This window comes from Nelumbo nucifera, chromosome 3 (assembly GCF_055504915.1).
Source record: "Nelumbo nucifera cultivar China Antique chromosome 3, China Antique-T2T, whole genome shotgun sequence".
NCBI lineage: Eukaryota > Viridiplantae > Streptophyta > Magnoliopsida > Proteales > Nelumbonaceae > Nelumbo > Nelumbo nucifera.
Window position 1 is genome coordinate 60,596,624 of NC_142651.1, and position 14,757 is coordinate 60,611,380.

The window sequence follows — 14,757 nt, forward strand, 5'->3', positions numbered from 1 at the left end:
GGTTATGCCGTTTGGACTCACAAATGCCCCCTCCACCTTCCAGGTCCTCATGAATGACATTTTCAGGCCATTCTTAAGGCAATTTATTTTAGTATTCTTCGATGACATTCTGGTTTACAGCAAGGATTGGGACACCCATATGGAACATCTGAAACTTACCCTCACCACTCTAAGGGAACATCAGTTACATGCCAAAATGACCAAGTGTTCTTTTGGACAAAAACAAATACAATACTTAGGCCATGTGGTTGCAGCAGGGCGGGTCATGGCAGACCCATAAAAGATAGATGCCATCCAAAAATGGCCCAAGCCCACTACTGTAAGGGCTCTCAGGGGTTTCCTTGGCTTACCGAGTATTATAGGCGCTTCATTAAGGGGTATGGGCTCATGGCTGCCCCTCTAACGCGTCTGTTGAAGAAGGATTCTTTCAGCTGGGCTGATGAGGCCCAACGGGCCTTTGAAGACTTGAAGACAACAGTTTCAAGCCCTCCAGTCCTTACTCTTCCGGACTTCACCCAGCCCTTTGAGATAGAGTGTGATGCCTCAGGTGCAGAGATAGGGGCCGTCCTGATGCAGAAGGGACAGTCCATTGCTTACTTCAGCATGGCCCTATCAGCCGCTCACCAGAACCAGTCCACTTATGTCAAGGAGATGATGGCAGTGGTAATGGCAGTCCAGAAATGGCATACATACCTATTGGGACACCAATTTATCATAAGATCAGACCAACGAAATCTGAAGTATATAGCAGAACAAAGAGTGCACACCCCGGAGCAGCAAAAGTGGCTTAGTAAACTGATGGGCTTCGACTACCGAATAGAGTATAAACTTGGGCCCACTAACAGGGTAGCTGATGCCTTATCGCGGGTAGAGGAGCTGGCCCAACTAACCTACTCTCAGCTCAGTTTTCCCTTGTTTGAAGCTATACGACAAGAGGCAAGGTCTGACTCGCAGCTGCAGGACATTAGGGAAAAATGGAGGCAGGACCCTTCCTAGGTTGCAGGTTACCAAATTGTAGGACTAGACCTCTTCTTTAAGGGTAGGTTCGTGATTGCTCCAAATTCCAGCCACAAAACTGAACTATTGAAGTTGTTTCATGATTCCACTTTGGAGGGACATTCAGGAGTGCTAAGGACTCTAAAGAGGCTCAGCATCCACTACCATTGGGTAGGAATGTGCAAGGACGTGTTACACTATGTATCCGAATGCCAAACCTGTCAACAGCAGAAATACTCCTACAGTCTCTCGCGGGGGCCTTCTACAACCCCTCAAGATTCCAGAGCAAGTATGGGAAGACCTCTCCATGGACTTCATCACCGGACTTCCCCGTTCTTTAGGGAAGGAGGTTATCATGGTAGTAGTTGACCGTCTCACCAAGTATAGCCATTTCTCTGCCCTGTCTCACCCTTACACCGCAGCAACGGTGGCTGACATCTTCATACGGGACGTCGCAAAATTGCATGGGACACCAAGATCCATTGTCTCGGACTGTGACCCTGCCTTCCTGAGTTCATTCTGGAAGGAATACTTCCGATTGCAAGGAACCCAACTGCACCCATCCACAAGTTACCACCCCCAGACGGATGGACAGACTGAAGTTCTTAATCGGTGCTTAGAAGCCTACCTGAGATGCTTCATAGGTGAGAAGCCCAAACAGTGGGCCCACTGGCTTCCGTGGGCAGAATACTGGTACAACACGACTTATCAGTCAGCGGCTGGAATGACACCCTTCAAGGCTCTATATGGCAGAGAACCTCTTCCCATATTACCTTATGAATTTGGGTCGGCTAAGGTGGCAGAAGTAGAGACTTGCCTACTGGCAAGAGACGAGATCCTTAGACTGCTCAAGGCCAATTTGATTAAAGCCCAGCAACGGATGAAGGTCTACTATGACTCTCACCACCGCCCACTAGAGTTTCAGGTAGGTGATTTTGTCTATCTTAAGCTCCAACCTTACCGCCAGGTCTCAGTGATGAGACGGGCTTGGCACAAGCTAGCTCCCAGATATTATGGGCCCTATAAGGTGCTGGAGAGAGTGGGCCTTGTTGCTTACTGATTGGACCTCCCTGCTACCTCGAAGCTTCACCCGGTGTTTCACATCTCAGTTCTCAGGAAAGCTGTGGGGAATCATACCCCTATCTCACCCAACTTACCCCAATTTACAGAGGAAGGGGACATTTGCACGGAGCCTATCAAGATTGTGGATTTCCGATGGGTTCGGCGAGGAGGGCAGGTTGTGCCAGAAGTCAAGGTTGAATGGGCCGGACTGCCTCCAGAAGAGGCCACTTGGGAACCTTATCTAAGGCTGAATGAGAGGTTTCCCAACCTAGACCTTGAGGGCAAGGTCAGTGCTAAGGGGGGAGGAACTGTTGAGACCCAAACACTCCTTCTAGAACCCACTAGGGGAGTGGAGCAGGCCACCACCCATCAGCCATTCACAAGGTCAGTGCTAAGGGGGGAGGAACTGTTGAGACCCAACCACTCCTTCTAGAACCCACTAGGGGAGTGGAGCAGGCCACCACCCATCAGCCATTCACAAGGAGACAGAGAAGACAGGCGACAGAGCCCCAGAATTAGTTACACTCAGAGTTGGTTACTCTGCTGCCAGAGGATATTCCATCCATATTATCTGCCAGAGTTAGTTACCCAGAAATCAGAGGATATTCCCTCTGATATTACACCTGTAGGCCAGCTATATAAGGCCATCATCATATAATGAAAGCAATGAATGATTCTCCTTTAATTTTCTTCTCCCTGAGTCCAGTTTATTCCTTCCTTCCCTTCTCCTTTTTCTCTCCATCTTCTGTTTCAGGAGGTCAAGCCCCCCTCGAAGAGGCTTCCGAGGTGAGCGGAAACTCACCAACTTCATCTCTTGTACTCTGGTTAAACAATTGTGGTTGACAGTCCTACTCACCATGGCTTTCATGGTTAGAGTGGCTAATGGTGAACAGCTCACATGTGATGGCGTATGTGCTGGACTAACCCTCAAGGTCTAGAATTATCAGTTCAAGGTGGAATTGTATCCTCTGTTGTTTAGTGGCACTGATATCGTTCTCAGAATTCAATGGTTGAGGCATCTTGGCCCCGTTTTATGTGATTGGAGTCGTTTTTTTTTTTTTTGATGAATATGTGATTTGTAGTCATTTGACCATGGATTTGAGGATTTCCAGATGGGAGATTCCACACTTCATCTGCAAGGATATGATGTCTGCCCCTAGACCTGTGCACTTGGCTATGATTAGTCGAATTGGACCTGACCCGGATCTGTCTTCTCTATTGTGTTTTGGGGGCAGTATTGGGGGTCCCACTCTGTCACAAGCCGATGGGCCAAGTGGGCCAACAGAGTTTCGGCAACAACTGTACAACCTATTGAAGCACTATGAAGTGGTGTTTCAGGAACCGTTTTTTTTTTGATAAATGACAATTTTATTAGAAAATGTAGATGTAGAGCAGGAACCTAGTTATCTACCTCCTCCAAGAGTCCATGACCACCGCATTCCCTTATTGCCTGGAGCTGGGCTCACAAATTTCCAGCCCTACTGGTACCCTCACTGTCATAAACAAGAAATTGAAAGGCTAGTTCAAGAACTTTTGGGAAAGGGCTTCATACAACACAACCATAGCCCTTTCTCTTCACCTGTTCTACTAGCAAAAAAGAAGGATGGAGGGTGGAGGTTTTGTGTTGATTACCAGGATCTTAACAGTAGCTCCACTAACCCAATTACTCAAGAAGGACTCCTTTGAATGGGTCCCCAAAAGCCCAAGAAACCTTTGAGTGTTTGAAGAAAGCTGCTGTATCTTTGCCCCCTGCCTTGACACTACACGATTTCAGCAAAAAAGTGATGCTTCTTATGTGTGTGTAGGGGCTGTACTAATGAAGGAAGGGAAACCCATTGCTTTTTTTAGCAAGGCTTTGTCTGACCAAACACTTGCGAAGTCAACCTATGAACTGGAGCACATGGTGGTAGTGCTAGCCATGCTGAAGTGGCGATCTTACTTGTGGGCTGATGATTTACTATACATACAGATCATTAGAGATTGAGGCTCCTCGTGGAGCAGAGGGTACTGTCTACTAAACAGAAAAAATGGGTGACCAAGTTACTTGGGTTTAATTACGAAATAGAAAATAAGGCTGGGGCCCAGAATAAGGTAGCTGAGCATTATATAGGGTGGAAGAGCTCAGGACCATGATTGTAATCCAACCCATTTGTACCCTTGCTACCGAGTTGTAGAGTGAAGCAGCCCAAAGCCCAAAGCTGCAAGCTCTCCGAGACCAATGGGCCCAGCACCCAGAGGCTACTCTAGGCTATTCTGTTCATGGATCCACATTACATTACAAGGGGCGAATGGTTATACCTGAGGATTTGGCCCATATTACCTTGCTTCTGGAACAACAGAAGGAGGGCATTCAGGAATTCTTCGTACATACCAGAGGTTAGCAACACAATGTTTTTTTGGAAGGGGATAAGGACTTGAATGTAGGAGTTTAGCTCTATGTGCCAGCAGCAGAAGTGTGGCACCCAGCTTCCTTCAGGACTGTTGCAGCCCCTACTGGTTCCGGACCAGGTATGGAATGACATTTCAATGGATTTTGTGTCTGGGTTACTGGAACCTCAGGTAAATCTGTTATCTTGGTTATAGTTGATTGTTTCACAAAATATGGAGATTTTGTAGGATTGCCTCACCCTTACAGTGCCTCAATGGTAGCCGAAATTTTTGTATGAGAAGTGGCTCGGTTTCACGACACTCCTCGGTCCATTGTTCCAGATAGAGATTCCCTATTCATGAGTAAGTTTTGGGAGGAATTCTTCAGATTACAGGGGACAAAGTTGAAGAAATCCACCAGTTACCACCCGCAGTCTGACAGGCAAACTGAAGTATTTGAAGTAGTAAACAGATGCCTTACTTATGGTGTTTTGTGGGGAATCTCCCTAGAAGAAGTGGTTACCATGTGTTGAGTAGTGGAAGGAACCCACCACATATTATTCCTTATGAGTGAGGATCAACCTCTGTGGCTACCTTAGAAGAACAGTTATTGATGAGGGATGCTATCCTCAAGGTGCTCAAAACCAATTTGTTCCGAGTCCAACAACTAATTAAAAGGGCCTATGACCAGAAGCACAAGGATGTGGAATATCAGGTGGGAGACTGGGTATTTCTCAAACTACATCCATACAAACAAGTTTCTGTTGCTCGGCGTGCTTGGAGCAAGCTAGCACCCAGATATTTTGGGCCCTTTTAGATAATTGAAAGGATTGGGGCTGTTGCTTACAAACTGGAGTTGCCACCTGTCTCAAAGATTCGTCCAGTATTCCAGTTCAAGGGTCCTCCCTTCTAGACTTCACTGAAGATGGCTACCTGGTGACTGAGCCCAAACAAATAATTGATTTTCGATGGTCTAGAATGAATGGTAGGGTGATACTAGAAGCACTAGTGATCTGGAACAATCTTTCTGCAGAAGATGCCACATGGGAACCATACTTGAAGCTCCGGGAAGACTACCCACAGCTGGACCTTGAGGCCAAGGTCCATCTCAACCAGGAGGGGATTGTTAGGCCCAACTGGATCCAGCCCTTGAAGCCAGGCCCAAATGATATCAGAGTTGAGAGCTCATGTGAGAAGGCTGCAACCTGACATGTTTATCGAAGGAGGCCATGTCAGCTGGAGTTAGTGAGCACAGATCCCACAGCATAACCGAATTGATTCTATGTAATAATATCTATATATGGGTGGGCAATTGTAAGGGGAGGGTGTCCAAAGGGGATTCGGAGGTGGTAGTAGGGTGGCTGAAAGAAGACAAGGCTGGGTTTTAGAACTACAACAATGAAAGGAAAAAATTCAGGTGGTTGGTTAAGGACATGGAAATAAAGTATAGCTGGGTGAAGAGATCTACTAACTCGTTTGCTGATGGGTTAGCCAAGCAATGGGTGATTAGGGAATCTATATTCTGGGCTCAGTTAATTCTAGTTTTTATCACTTTGGGGGCTCTATGCTGGGGGAGTTAAGAAAGTTTATCTCCACTTCTTTGTAATTAATTATTCTGTTTGATTAATAAAAGTTTTGTTATTGATCAAAATAAAAAAAATCAAATCTCAAATCCCTATCTTCTTCCTGCTTCTCTCTTCTCTTCTCATCTCCATCTTTGTTTCAGGAGGGTAGTTCTTCAAATAAAATCTGGTTAGGTTGTACCTAACAAGAACCTGAAAAACACCAGAATGACTCTTGAGCTAAACATTGTAACCTGATAAGGCCCACTTGCCTTGGTTGTACATGGTGGTTGTCCAAAAATCACTTGAGTAAGACATTTAAAAATTAATGATAAAGATTTCAAAATCTAAATCACCAAGACATTAAAATTTCTTTTCATCTTTTTAACTCTTTTAAATTTAAATTGTGTTTAAAAATCTAAATACATGTATTTAAATCTAAACTTTTCAAAATCTGAAATCTAAAGCCATGCACATCTAAGTCATACATGTAATCATAGGCCCAGAACTAAGCCTGGCCCAGCCCAGGCCCAGAACTGGGGTCTGGGCTGGAGCAGGCCTAGGCCCAGACTAAAACCCTTAGCATAGGTGCTCCCATGCTAAGCCTGACCCAGGTTCACCCCTAGGCTCCAATACTTGTGTATTTATTTTTATTTCCTTCTTCTAAGATAACCTTTTTTTTTGGAAAAAGGTAAAGTAATTTTATTCAATGAGAAAGCCAAATACAACAAGACTCAGGCCAACTAGGCCTTCCTGAGCCCAAAACATATTACAAGAACATCCATGATTTAGTACAAAGAAGGAGAGAAACATTCTGACTTTTAAACTCCTCATTCACTGACACCCAGGAGCAAATCTTCCCCACCACTTTCTGCACAATCTCATCTGGACTTTTAGATTGATTACAGAAAATTCTATTGTTTCTTTCCATCCAAATGGACCAAAGAACAGCCTGCGGAATAGTATTCCAAACAAGCTTGCCTTTCATGCTAAGACCCTCCAATCTCCAACCCATAAACAGCTCCTTCACAGACTTAGGCATAGCTCAACACACCTCTAGTTTCTTGAAGAAATGTCCCCGGATTGAAGAGATCGGACAGTGAATGCACAAATGATCTATAGATTCAGCACCCATGCCGCATAAGACACAGGAGGGATCAGGAATCTGCATACCCCTTCTCTCCAAGTTGACCCTAGTTAGACATTTATTCAAAACCATTGTCCAAACCAGGAAGTTAACCTTGGAGGGACAAGTGGGGTTCCAAATCTGCCCATCCGGGAAGTTCTCCTGACCTGAGCTGCACATCTTAAGGAAAAGGGATTTAACTTTGAATCTACCATCTGCATTCCACTTCCAAGTCCATTCATCTTCCATACTCGTATCAATTCTTTGATTTTGAATATGCCCCAACAGACCTACATACTCCTCCACTTCCCAGTCTAGCAAATTCCTCCTACATAGGGGAGTCCAAGAGAAGGAGCCCCCAACGGTACTAATGTTATCAGCAACTGAAGAATCTTGATTCACTGCAATTTGGAACAGCCAGGGAAAAGCATAAGCCAAGGGGCCTTCCTCACACCAGGAATCCTTCCAAAACTTGATTCTATCCCCTTTTCCAACTTTAAACTTGACCCTGTTTATGAAAAGAGTACTGATCTTAGAAATACCAGCCCAGAGAGAACTGCCCCCAAATGAAAGGGGATCGAGAGTTTTCCAATTTCCCCAATCCACACCATACTTAGTCGCAATGAGGCACCTCCACCAAGCATTTCTCTCATAAGCAAATCTCCATATCCATTTGCTAAGTAGAGCAGCATTGAAATCTTTTACTTTCCTAACTCCCAAAGCACCCTTCTCCTTAGGCTTACACACTTTCTCCCACTTAACAATGTGAATTTTCTTCGCATCCTCCCATCCCCTCCATAAGAAGTTCCTTTGAAGCTGTTCCAACCTCTTTGCAATTTTATTTGGAATTGGAAAGAGAGAAAGAAAGTGTGTTGGGAGATTGGACAGGGAGCTCTTAATCAATGTAACCCTACCACCAAAACATAAATATTTAGCCTTCCAAAGAGCCAACCTCTTCTCCATTCTCTCAATGATTGGACTCCAGATTGAAGAAGAGGAACATTTTGCCCCAAGAGGCAACCCCAAATACTTAACCGGAAGGAGCTCCATATGGCAGGCCATTATCTGTGCACAATCTTCCAAATTTACAACTTGACCCACTGGGATGATCTTACTTTTGTTCAGATTGACTTTGAGACCCGTAACCACTTCAAACCAATTCAGAATTCCAAGAACTGTTTCCAACTGAGGCAGAGATGTGTCCACAAAGCAGAGGGTATCATCAGCAAACTGAAGAATATTAACTGTCTCTTTACTTGGAGAGATAGCAAACCCATTCCATAATCCCGATTCTGCAGCCTTCTTACTAAAAAGAGTGAGGATTTCCATCACACAGATGAACAACAAGGGTGACAGAGGATCTCCTTGTCTCAGCCACCTAGAACTACCAAAGAAACCCGTGGGCTGCCCATTAATTAGGCTTGAAAATTTAGAGGTCTTAGTACAAACACTAACCCAGTTTCTCCATTTCTGTCCAAAATTAATGCAGTCCAACACCCTATCCAAACAATTCCAATTGACATTGTCATAAGCCTTCTCAATGTCAAGCTTACAAACAACCCCCGGAATACCCTGTCTTCTCCTTGAGTCAATTAACTATTAGCAACTAAAATTGAGTCTACCATCTGTTTGCCTGGAATAAATGCACTCTGATTATTTGAAATAACATTACCTATCACCCCTTTCATTCTTTCTACCAAGACTTTCGCCAAGATTTTATAGAAACTGTGAAGTAAGCTAATAGGCCTAAACTCCTTAATATTCACAACCCCCTCAATTTTTGGAATAAGGGAGATAAATGTGGCATTTAGACTTCTTTGTAGGGACGCATTTGCATGAAACTCCTGGAACACCTTCATCACATCTTCTTTCACAAAGTCCCAGCACTTCAGATAGAACAGATTGGTAAAACCATCTGGCCCAGGTGATTTATCACCTTCAAGCTTCTTAATTGCTGCACTGACTTCCTCTTCTGTAAAAGGCCTTTCAAGCCAACTTTTCTGGGTCTCACTTAGTTGCCTAAAGGAGAGATTGAAGGGAAATGGCCTTATTCTTCTAAGATAACCTTATTCTTCCTAGGACAAAAAAATAAGGGTTCGTCCCCTGTATTTTTTATGTTTCTTTTCTTTCATTTTTTCTTCTTATAAGCATGTTGTTTTTCTATGTTTTATTATGAGATTTATACTTATTTCATGAGGATCATGGTAATTATTAGTTATAGTTTACTGCTGATTACTATGAATGAAGCCTAGGGAACTGCCTTATGATTTATATTTTTATTTTAAAAAACTCATCAACTTGGTGATGCCTAGATGACTAGGTGAGAAGGCCCCCCCCCCCCGGTCAGCTTTCTTTGCATTGGCTTCTTGAAAACTATGTATACATGATGATTGGCATTTTTCCTGTATAATGTTACTCAAGTTCAAGTAACAATGTTTAACCTCTAGACCTATAGGCATACAATGTTATAATTCAAAATTTGTGCTAATTTAATGACATTTTTCTCTTTATGTACATCACATGCTGGTTATACTTGTATCCACAAAAAATCAATGTTTTGTTCTTTCTAGCATTGGTGTTATTGATTTGGTAGGAATTTTGCAGTCTAAAGAGTAAAAAGTGAAGATACGGGCCTTAGGCACCATTTTGTATTGATTATTAGTTATTATTGCTTCAAATTCTATGAATTTTTGATAATCTAGCATTTATTTCTTACATCAATTATATTGGTTGTGGGAACAGGTTTTCTACTACCTGGGTGAACTTAATGACTCTCTGTCATATGCCCTAGGGGCTGGACCTCTATTTGATGTTTCAGAGGATTCTGATTATGTTCACACTCTTCTTGGTAAATGTTTTAATACATTTAGTCTGCATGCTTTTCTACAGAAGTTATTGGGTTTTGTAAACATTGATCTCGGGCTTTTGTTTTTCTCTTCCAGCTAAAGCTATAGATGAATATGCCAGTCTCAAGTCTAAAGCAGCAGAGTCAAGCGAAGAAGCAGCAAAGGTTGATTCCAGACTGGAGGCCATTGTGGAGAGGATGCTTGATAAGTATGTCCACTGTTTTTCATTTTCTTTCATGTATCATTCTGTGATGACAATACTGCAGGCATTTTAATTGCAAAGCGACAAAACAAAACACCTTGTAACATGTGTATTTACATAGATACCCTGTTTATGTTTTGTGTCAACCTGTGGGCTGTTAAGGCCCATGGTGCTAGCATTTTTCTAATTTTCTGGGTGGATATCTTACCTATGTTTCACACAGGTGCATCATGGATGGAAAATTTCAGCAAGCTATGGGAATAGCAATTGAGTGCCGAAGATTGGATAAACTTGAAGAAGCAATTATGAAGAGTGATAATGTTCAGGGAACTCTTTCCTACTGCATTAATATCTCCCATTCCTTTGTTAATCTTAGAGAATATCGTCGTGAGGTAAGGGGACCTATCATTCTTATGCAACAAAGGCCTTTAACCAAGATTTTTTTTTACATTATGTAAATCATTATGAAGCATTGTTGTTGTAGTTATCTACCAATTTTGATCATATATTAACATGGCAGATGTTTTTCCAGAAGCAGGTTTCTTATAGTCAAAATGATCCTTTTTTTCTTCTTTCTATCTATTATATGATATTTATCTAGATATGTTTCTTGATATGCATAACCGGGTAATATGCATGATTTAATTCATTAAAGTGTAAGAAAGCAATTAGCCATACTGTTTCTGGTTATAGAAGAGATGTTAAACTATTAAATGCAAACCAACATTCAGGGTTTGACCGGCAGGAGGGCAGGTTGGGTCTTTCCAGTAAGACTAGAAGGTTGATTCAATTATTTTGGAATGTCTTAGACTATCAAAACTTTAAATTATATATTATGGTTATTCACTATTTCTCTTTATTATGTTTTTTGGTAACCCAGGTTTCTCTTTAATGTGTTAAACCCAGGTTTCTCTTCTAACTTTCTATTATCTGGTAATGGATTGTAAATTTGCAACAAATGAAAATCTTTCAAATTTGGGAGAGTCAAGAGTTTTCTCCTTCAACTTTTGATGATTGGTGTTAGTCTTCTGAGCAACTTAAATACTTTCAAGCTTAAAGTATTAGTCCTGGATTGAGAGTTTTGAAGACCTTTAAAGACAAGACTTAAACCTTTTAGTCAGTCAAGTCTTCTTCTTGAAACTGTCTCCCACTCATTTCCTGTCTATGGACCTTTTTGAAATGCAGTTTGTTAAACTCTTTCCACAAAATAATGCATGCATATTTTTTTACTAAGTAAAAATTCATTAAAATTTCATTGATATCAAAAAGGATAAGCAACTGTTACAAGCATCCCAAAGGGAGGCACAAGGTGCAGCCTCACTCTTAAAGAAAAAAACAGCAAGAAATTCAAGTGTGCCCCAAAATAACTGATCCCTTATTACCCCTTGCTTAACTAAAGAATCAGCCAAAGTATTAGCTTCCCTCCCCACCCATTGTATAGCCAGATTCATATGTTGTGTTAGCCATTTGAATTTCTTCATTTCATCTCTATAGCACCATATCAGTGGATCCGGATTATTTAGCCAGCCCATCACCACCTTGAAGTTCCCTTCTATCACCAGGTTCTCCAAATTCATCTCTTTTGCTATCTGAACACCTTGTAAGACTGTACAGTTCAGCTTCCAACGAGTCTCCATTCCCCACTGGTCTTGAATAGAGTGCTACTAAATTCTTTTCCTCATCTCTTATGGTCCCTCCAATTCCAGAAGGACCTGGGTTGCCTTGACTACTACCATAAAAATTTAGTTTCAGAAAACCTTCAAATGGATGTACCCAAATCAACCTTGTTTTAACCTTATGCACTGAGCTTGAAGCCACTGAGTACCAGTTCCTCCAGGTATCTTCAAAGGAGTTCTGTCTAAACAAATCCAAAGTTAGTAGCCAAATATCTTCCATCAAAATAATGCATGCATATTTTCAACTTTGCTTAAGTAGAAATAGGGCTGCTAAGCATTGTATATGAGTTAATAACATTCTAATTCTCTTCTCTCCCATCTATTTTCTCTATTCCATTTCCTCAATCACAGCTTTGGGAGCTGCATCAGATAAAGAGTTCTAATGATGCTTTTGTAAACACCTCCATCTCTCTCAGGAAAATAAACATGATGCAGAAAGAAGTTCAGTGATGAGCTGCAAATCAAATTGGGGGAAAATCATTTGTAACCTGCAACATGTAATTATCCCACATTTTAATTGAAGAAAGAGGTGCACCAATGCAACAGAGATGCTTCACTTTAGGAGTATAATGTTGGATGGAGAGAACAGAGGATATATGTCTAAAAGACCAGAAAACTCTTATATTGAATGTTAAGGCAGGGAAATGTTGCAGGAATGAGAAGCAGAATTAAGTAGTTCAGGTCTCAAAAGTCTTTGCAAGGTTAGGAGGGGGTTTATTCGGGTTAAGTCCTATTAGCAAGGTGAAGAAAACTAAGAAAACTCTGAAGGAGAATAAAAAGGTGGTTGCTCAAATTGTTGGTAGAGACAAGTGATAGAGTTTTTCCATTAGAGTTCAAGGAGAGGATAGATGCTATAATGCTGATAGTACTGGGGTCTGGAATGGGGCATGGGTGGTTTGTTTTCGAGTAGTTGGGTTAAATTGTTTGGGGGAGTTTGTTGGGCTGAAGCAGGGAGGTGTAAGTGGGTGGGAATGGACTGTTCTTTTTTCCTTTTTCTTTTTATATTCATTATATTGGATGATCATTAGTCATGGTTTATATATATATATATTCTTCATAGAATAGATCGACCTAGTTCCTGTTCTTTTCCAGTGCACTTGCTTTGTTATCTCTACCTTTATCCGGGCTTGGGACTGGCAGTGTAAGACAAGCTCACACTGGCGGAGTTATGTATGTATATGTATATGTATATTTTTTTTTTGATTAGTAAAAAGAAAATTTCACTGTTAGGTGTTTAAGGTAACACCTAACAGCAGAAAACAAAACAAAATCCACTCATTTTAAAATCTCCATCTCACAACTTGGAAACCTCACCACCTCCTATAAACTTTCTCCTAAATCTTCTCTCTTGAGCTGAGAAAACTCAGGCAATGTCAAAATCCAATCTGCAACAGATTTGCCTACAGCCGCCACTAGTTTGTCCAGCTTCCGTTCCTTGCCTTCAAATATTCTTCTATTCCTTTCTTTCCATATGTTCCAGCAGATGGCAAATGGAAGACAACTTCAAATTATTCTAGCCTTCTTTCCTCCACTGATTCTTGGCCATGAAGAAAAGGTTTCATCAGGTGTCCTTGGCTGGTAATTCCTAACCCCAAAGAGTGCTGTGAAGAGATTCCACAAGAACCCTGAAATTTTACATGAAAGGAAGAGATGGCTGATTGATTCCTCATCTTCTTTATACATGACACACATGCTGGCCATGCTGAACCCCCATGTCTTCAAGTGATCCACTGTCAACACGCATCCATACCCACCAGCCAAGCAAAAGCTTCCACTGTAGGGGATACTGGGTTACCCCACACCCCACTGCACAAAACTGAATAACAGGGTTTTATAGTATACTTTCCATTTGAGCATTCTTTCCACCATACATCCCTAGATTTTTTTTTTGAGAGAAAAGGCAAAGTAATTCATTAAAGAAGACTGAAAGAGTTACATACAGCCTTGCCCACTGAGGCACTGAGCAAGGCACTCACCATACATCCCTAGACTTAGCTGAGATCTTCACCCTTTTCCAACTTCTTCAACAGATTTAGACACTTCTATATAATATATATACTTTCTTAGTTGGAAGATTTGCATGTGCAGACCATGGGGAGAAATGGGCAAGCAGGACATGGGGATTGGAGGGTTCTGTATTGGTCAAAAGAATGAATGTAGGGCCATTCCTTTTCATTCTTTTTTTGGTAATAAATAAAAAAGAAAACATTATTAAACAGAGAAAATATTACATCCAAAGTTGGTGATGAGGGATCATCCCAAAACAAAAAAGAGAAGTACAAGACTCTCATCTCCCAAGATCTAGATCTAAAACAATCCAAAAATTACAATCAAAATCTTCATTTGTGATTATCATTCTGGGAGAAGCAAGACCCAATCCCTAAACCTCTTTCCACATAAGAAGACAACTTGATCCCTGTGTTTTGTCCGAAAATCATTGAAAATTCCATTTTTCTTTTCCTTCCTAAATCTCCCACAAATAGCGAAAGGGATGCAACTCCAAACTATCTTCACCTTTCTACTTCCCCTCAGCACAGCCATCTACCAAAAATTTTTTGAAGTTACCTTGGTCTCCAAAATCAAGGCTGAAAAGGCTGAAGTAATACCCCCAAACATACTTTGATAAACAACAATCAACAAACAAGTGCATTGCACTTTTCTCTTTTGCCAGGCAAAGGTATCATCTCCATGCCAATTGAATTTTTCTTCCTTTAATATGATCTTGAGTAAGAATGCCAACTGAATTCCTCTTCCTTTAATATGATCTTGAGGTCAACAACCACACAAAAATTCCCACTCTAGGAGTATAGGATCCAGTTATTTAAAAGGGCACCTAGGTGCAAAGGCGAGGTGCATTTAGGGTAGACACCTCACCCAGGTCCTAGGTGCAGCCCTTTCAAAAGGCACACGCCTGGTGCGC

The 14,757-nt window shown here is 41.7% G+C and overlaps 1 protein-coding gene across 2 annotated transcripts in view; it reads left to right on the plus strand.

Annotated features, from left to right (window-relative positions):
• LOC104602194 (26S proteasome non-ATPase regulatory subunit 1 homolog A-like) overlaps positions 1 to 14,757 on the plus strand; it is a 53,233-nt gene that overhangs the window by 30,885 nt on the left and 7,591 nt on the right. For both annotated transcript variants that reach the window (XM_010265800.3, XM_010265799.2), the window contains exons 4-6: positions 9,856 to 9,961; positions 10,056 to 10,167; positions 10,385 to 10,553. In XM_010265800.3, the coding sequence (XP_010264102.2) occupies positions 9,856 to 9,961; positions 10,056 to 10,167; positions 10,385 to 10,553 (387 nt within the window). The remainder of the gene's footprint in view (positions 1 to 9,855; positions 9,962 to 10,055; positions 10,168 to 10,384; positions 10,554 to 14,757) is intronic.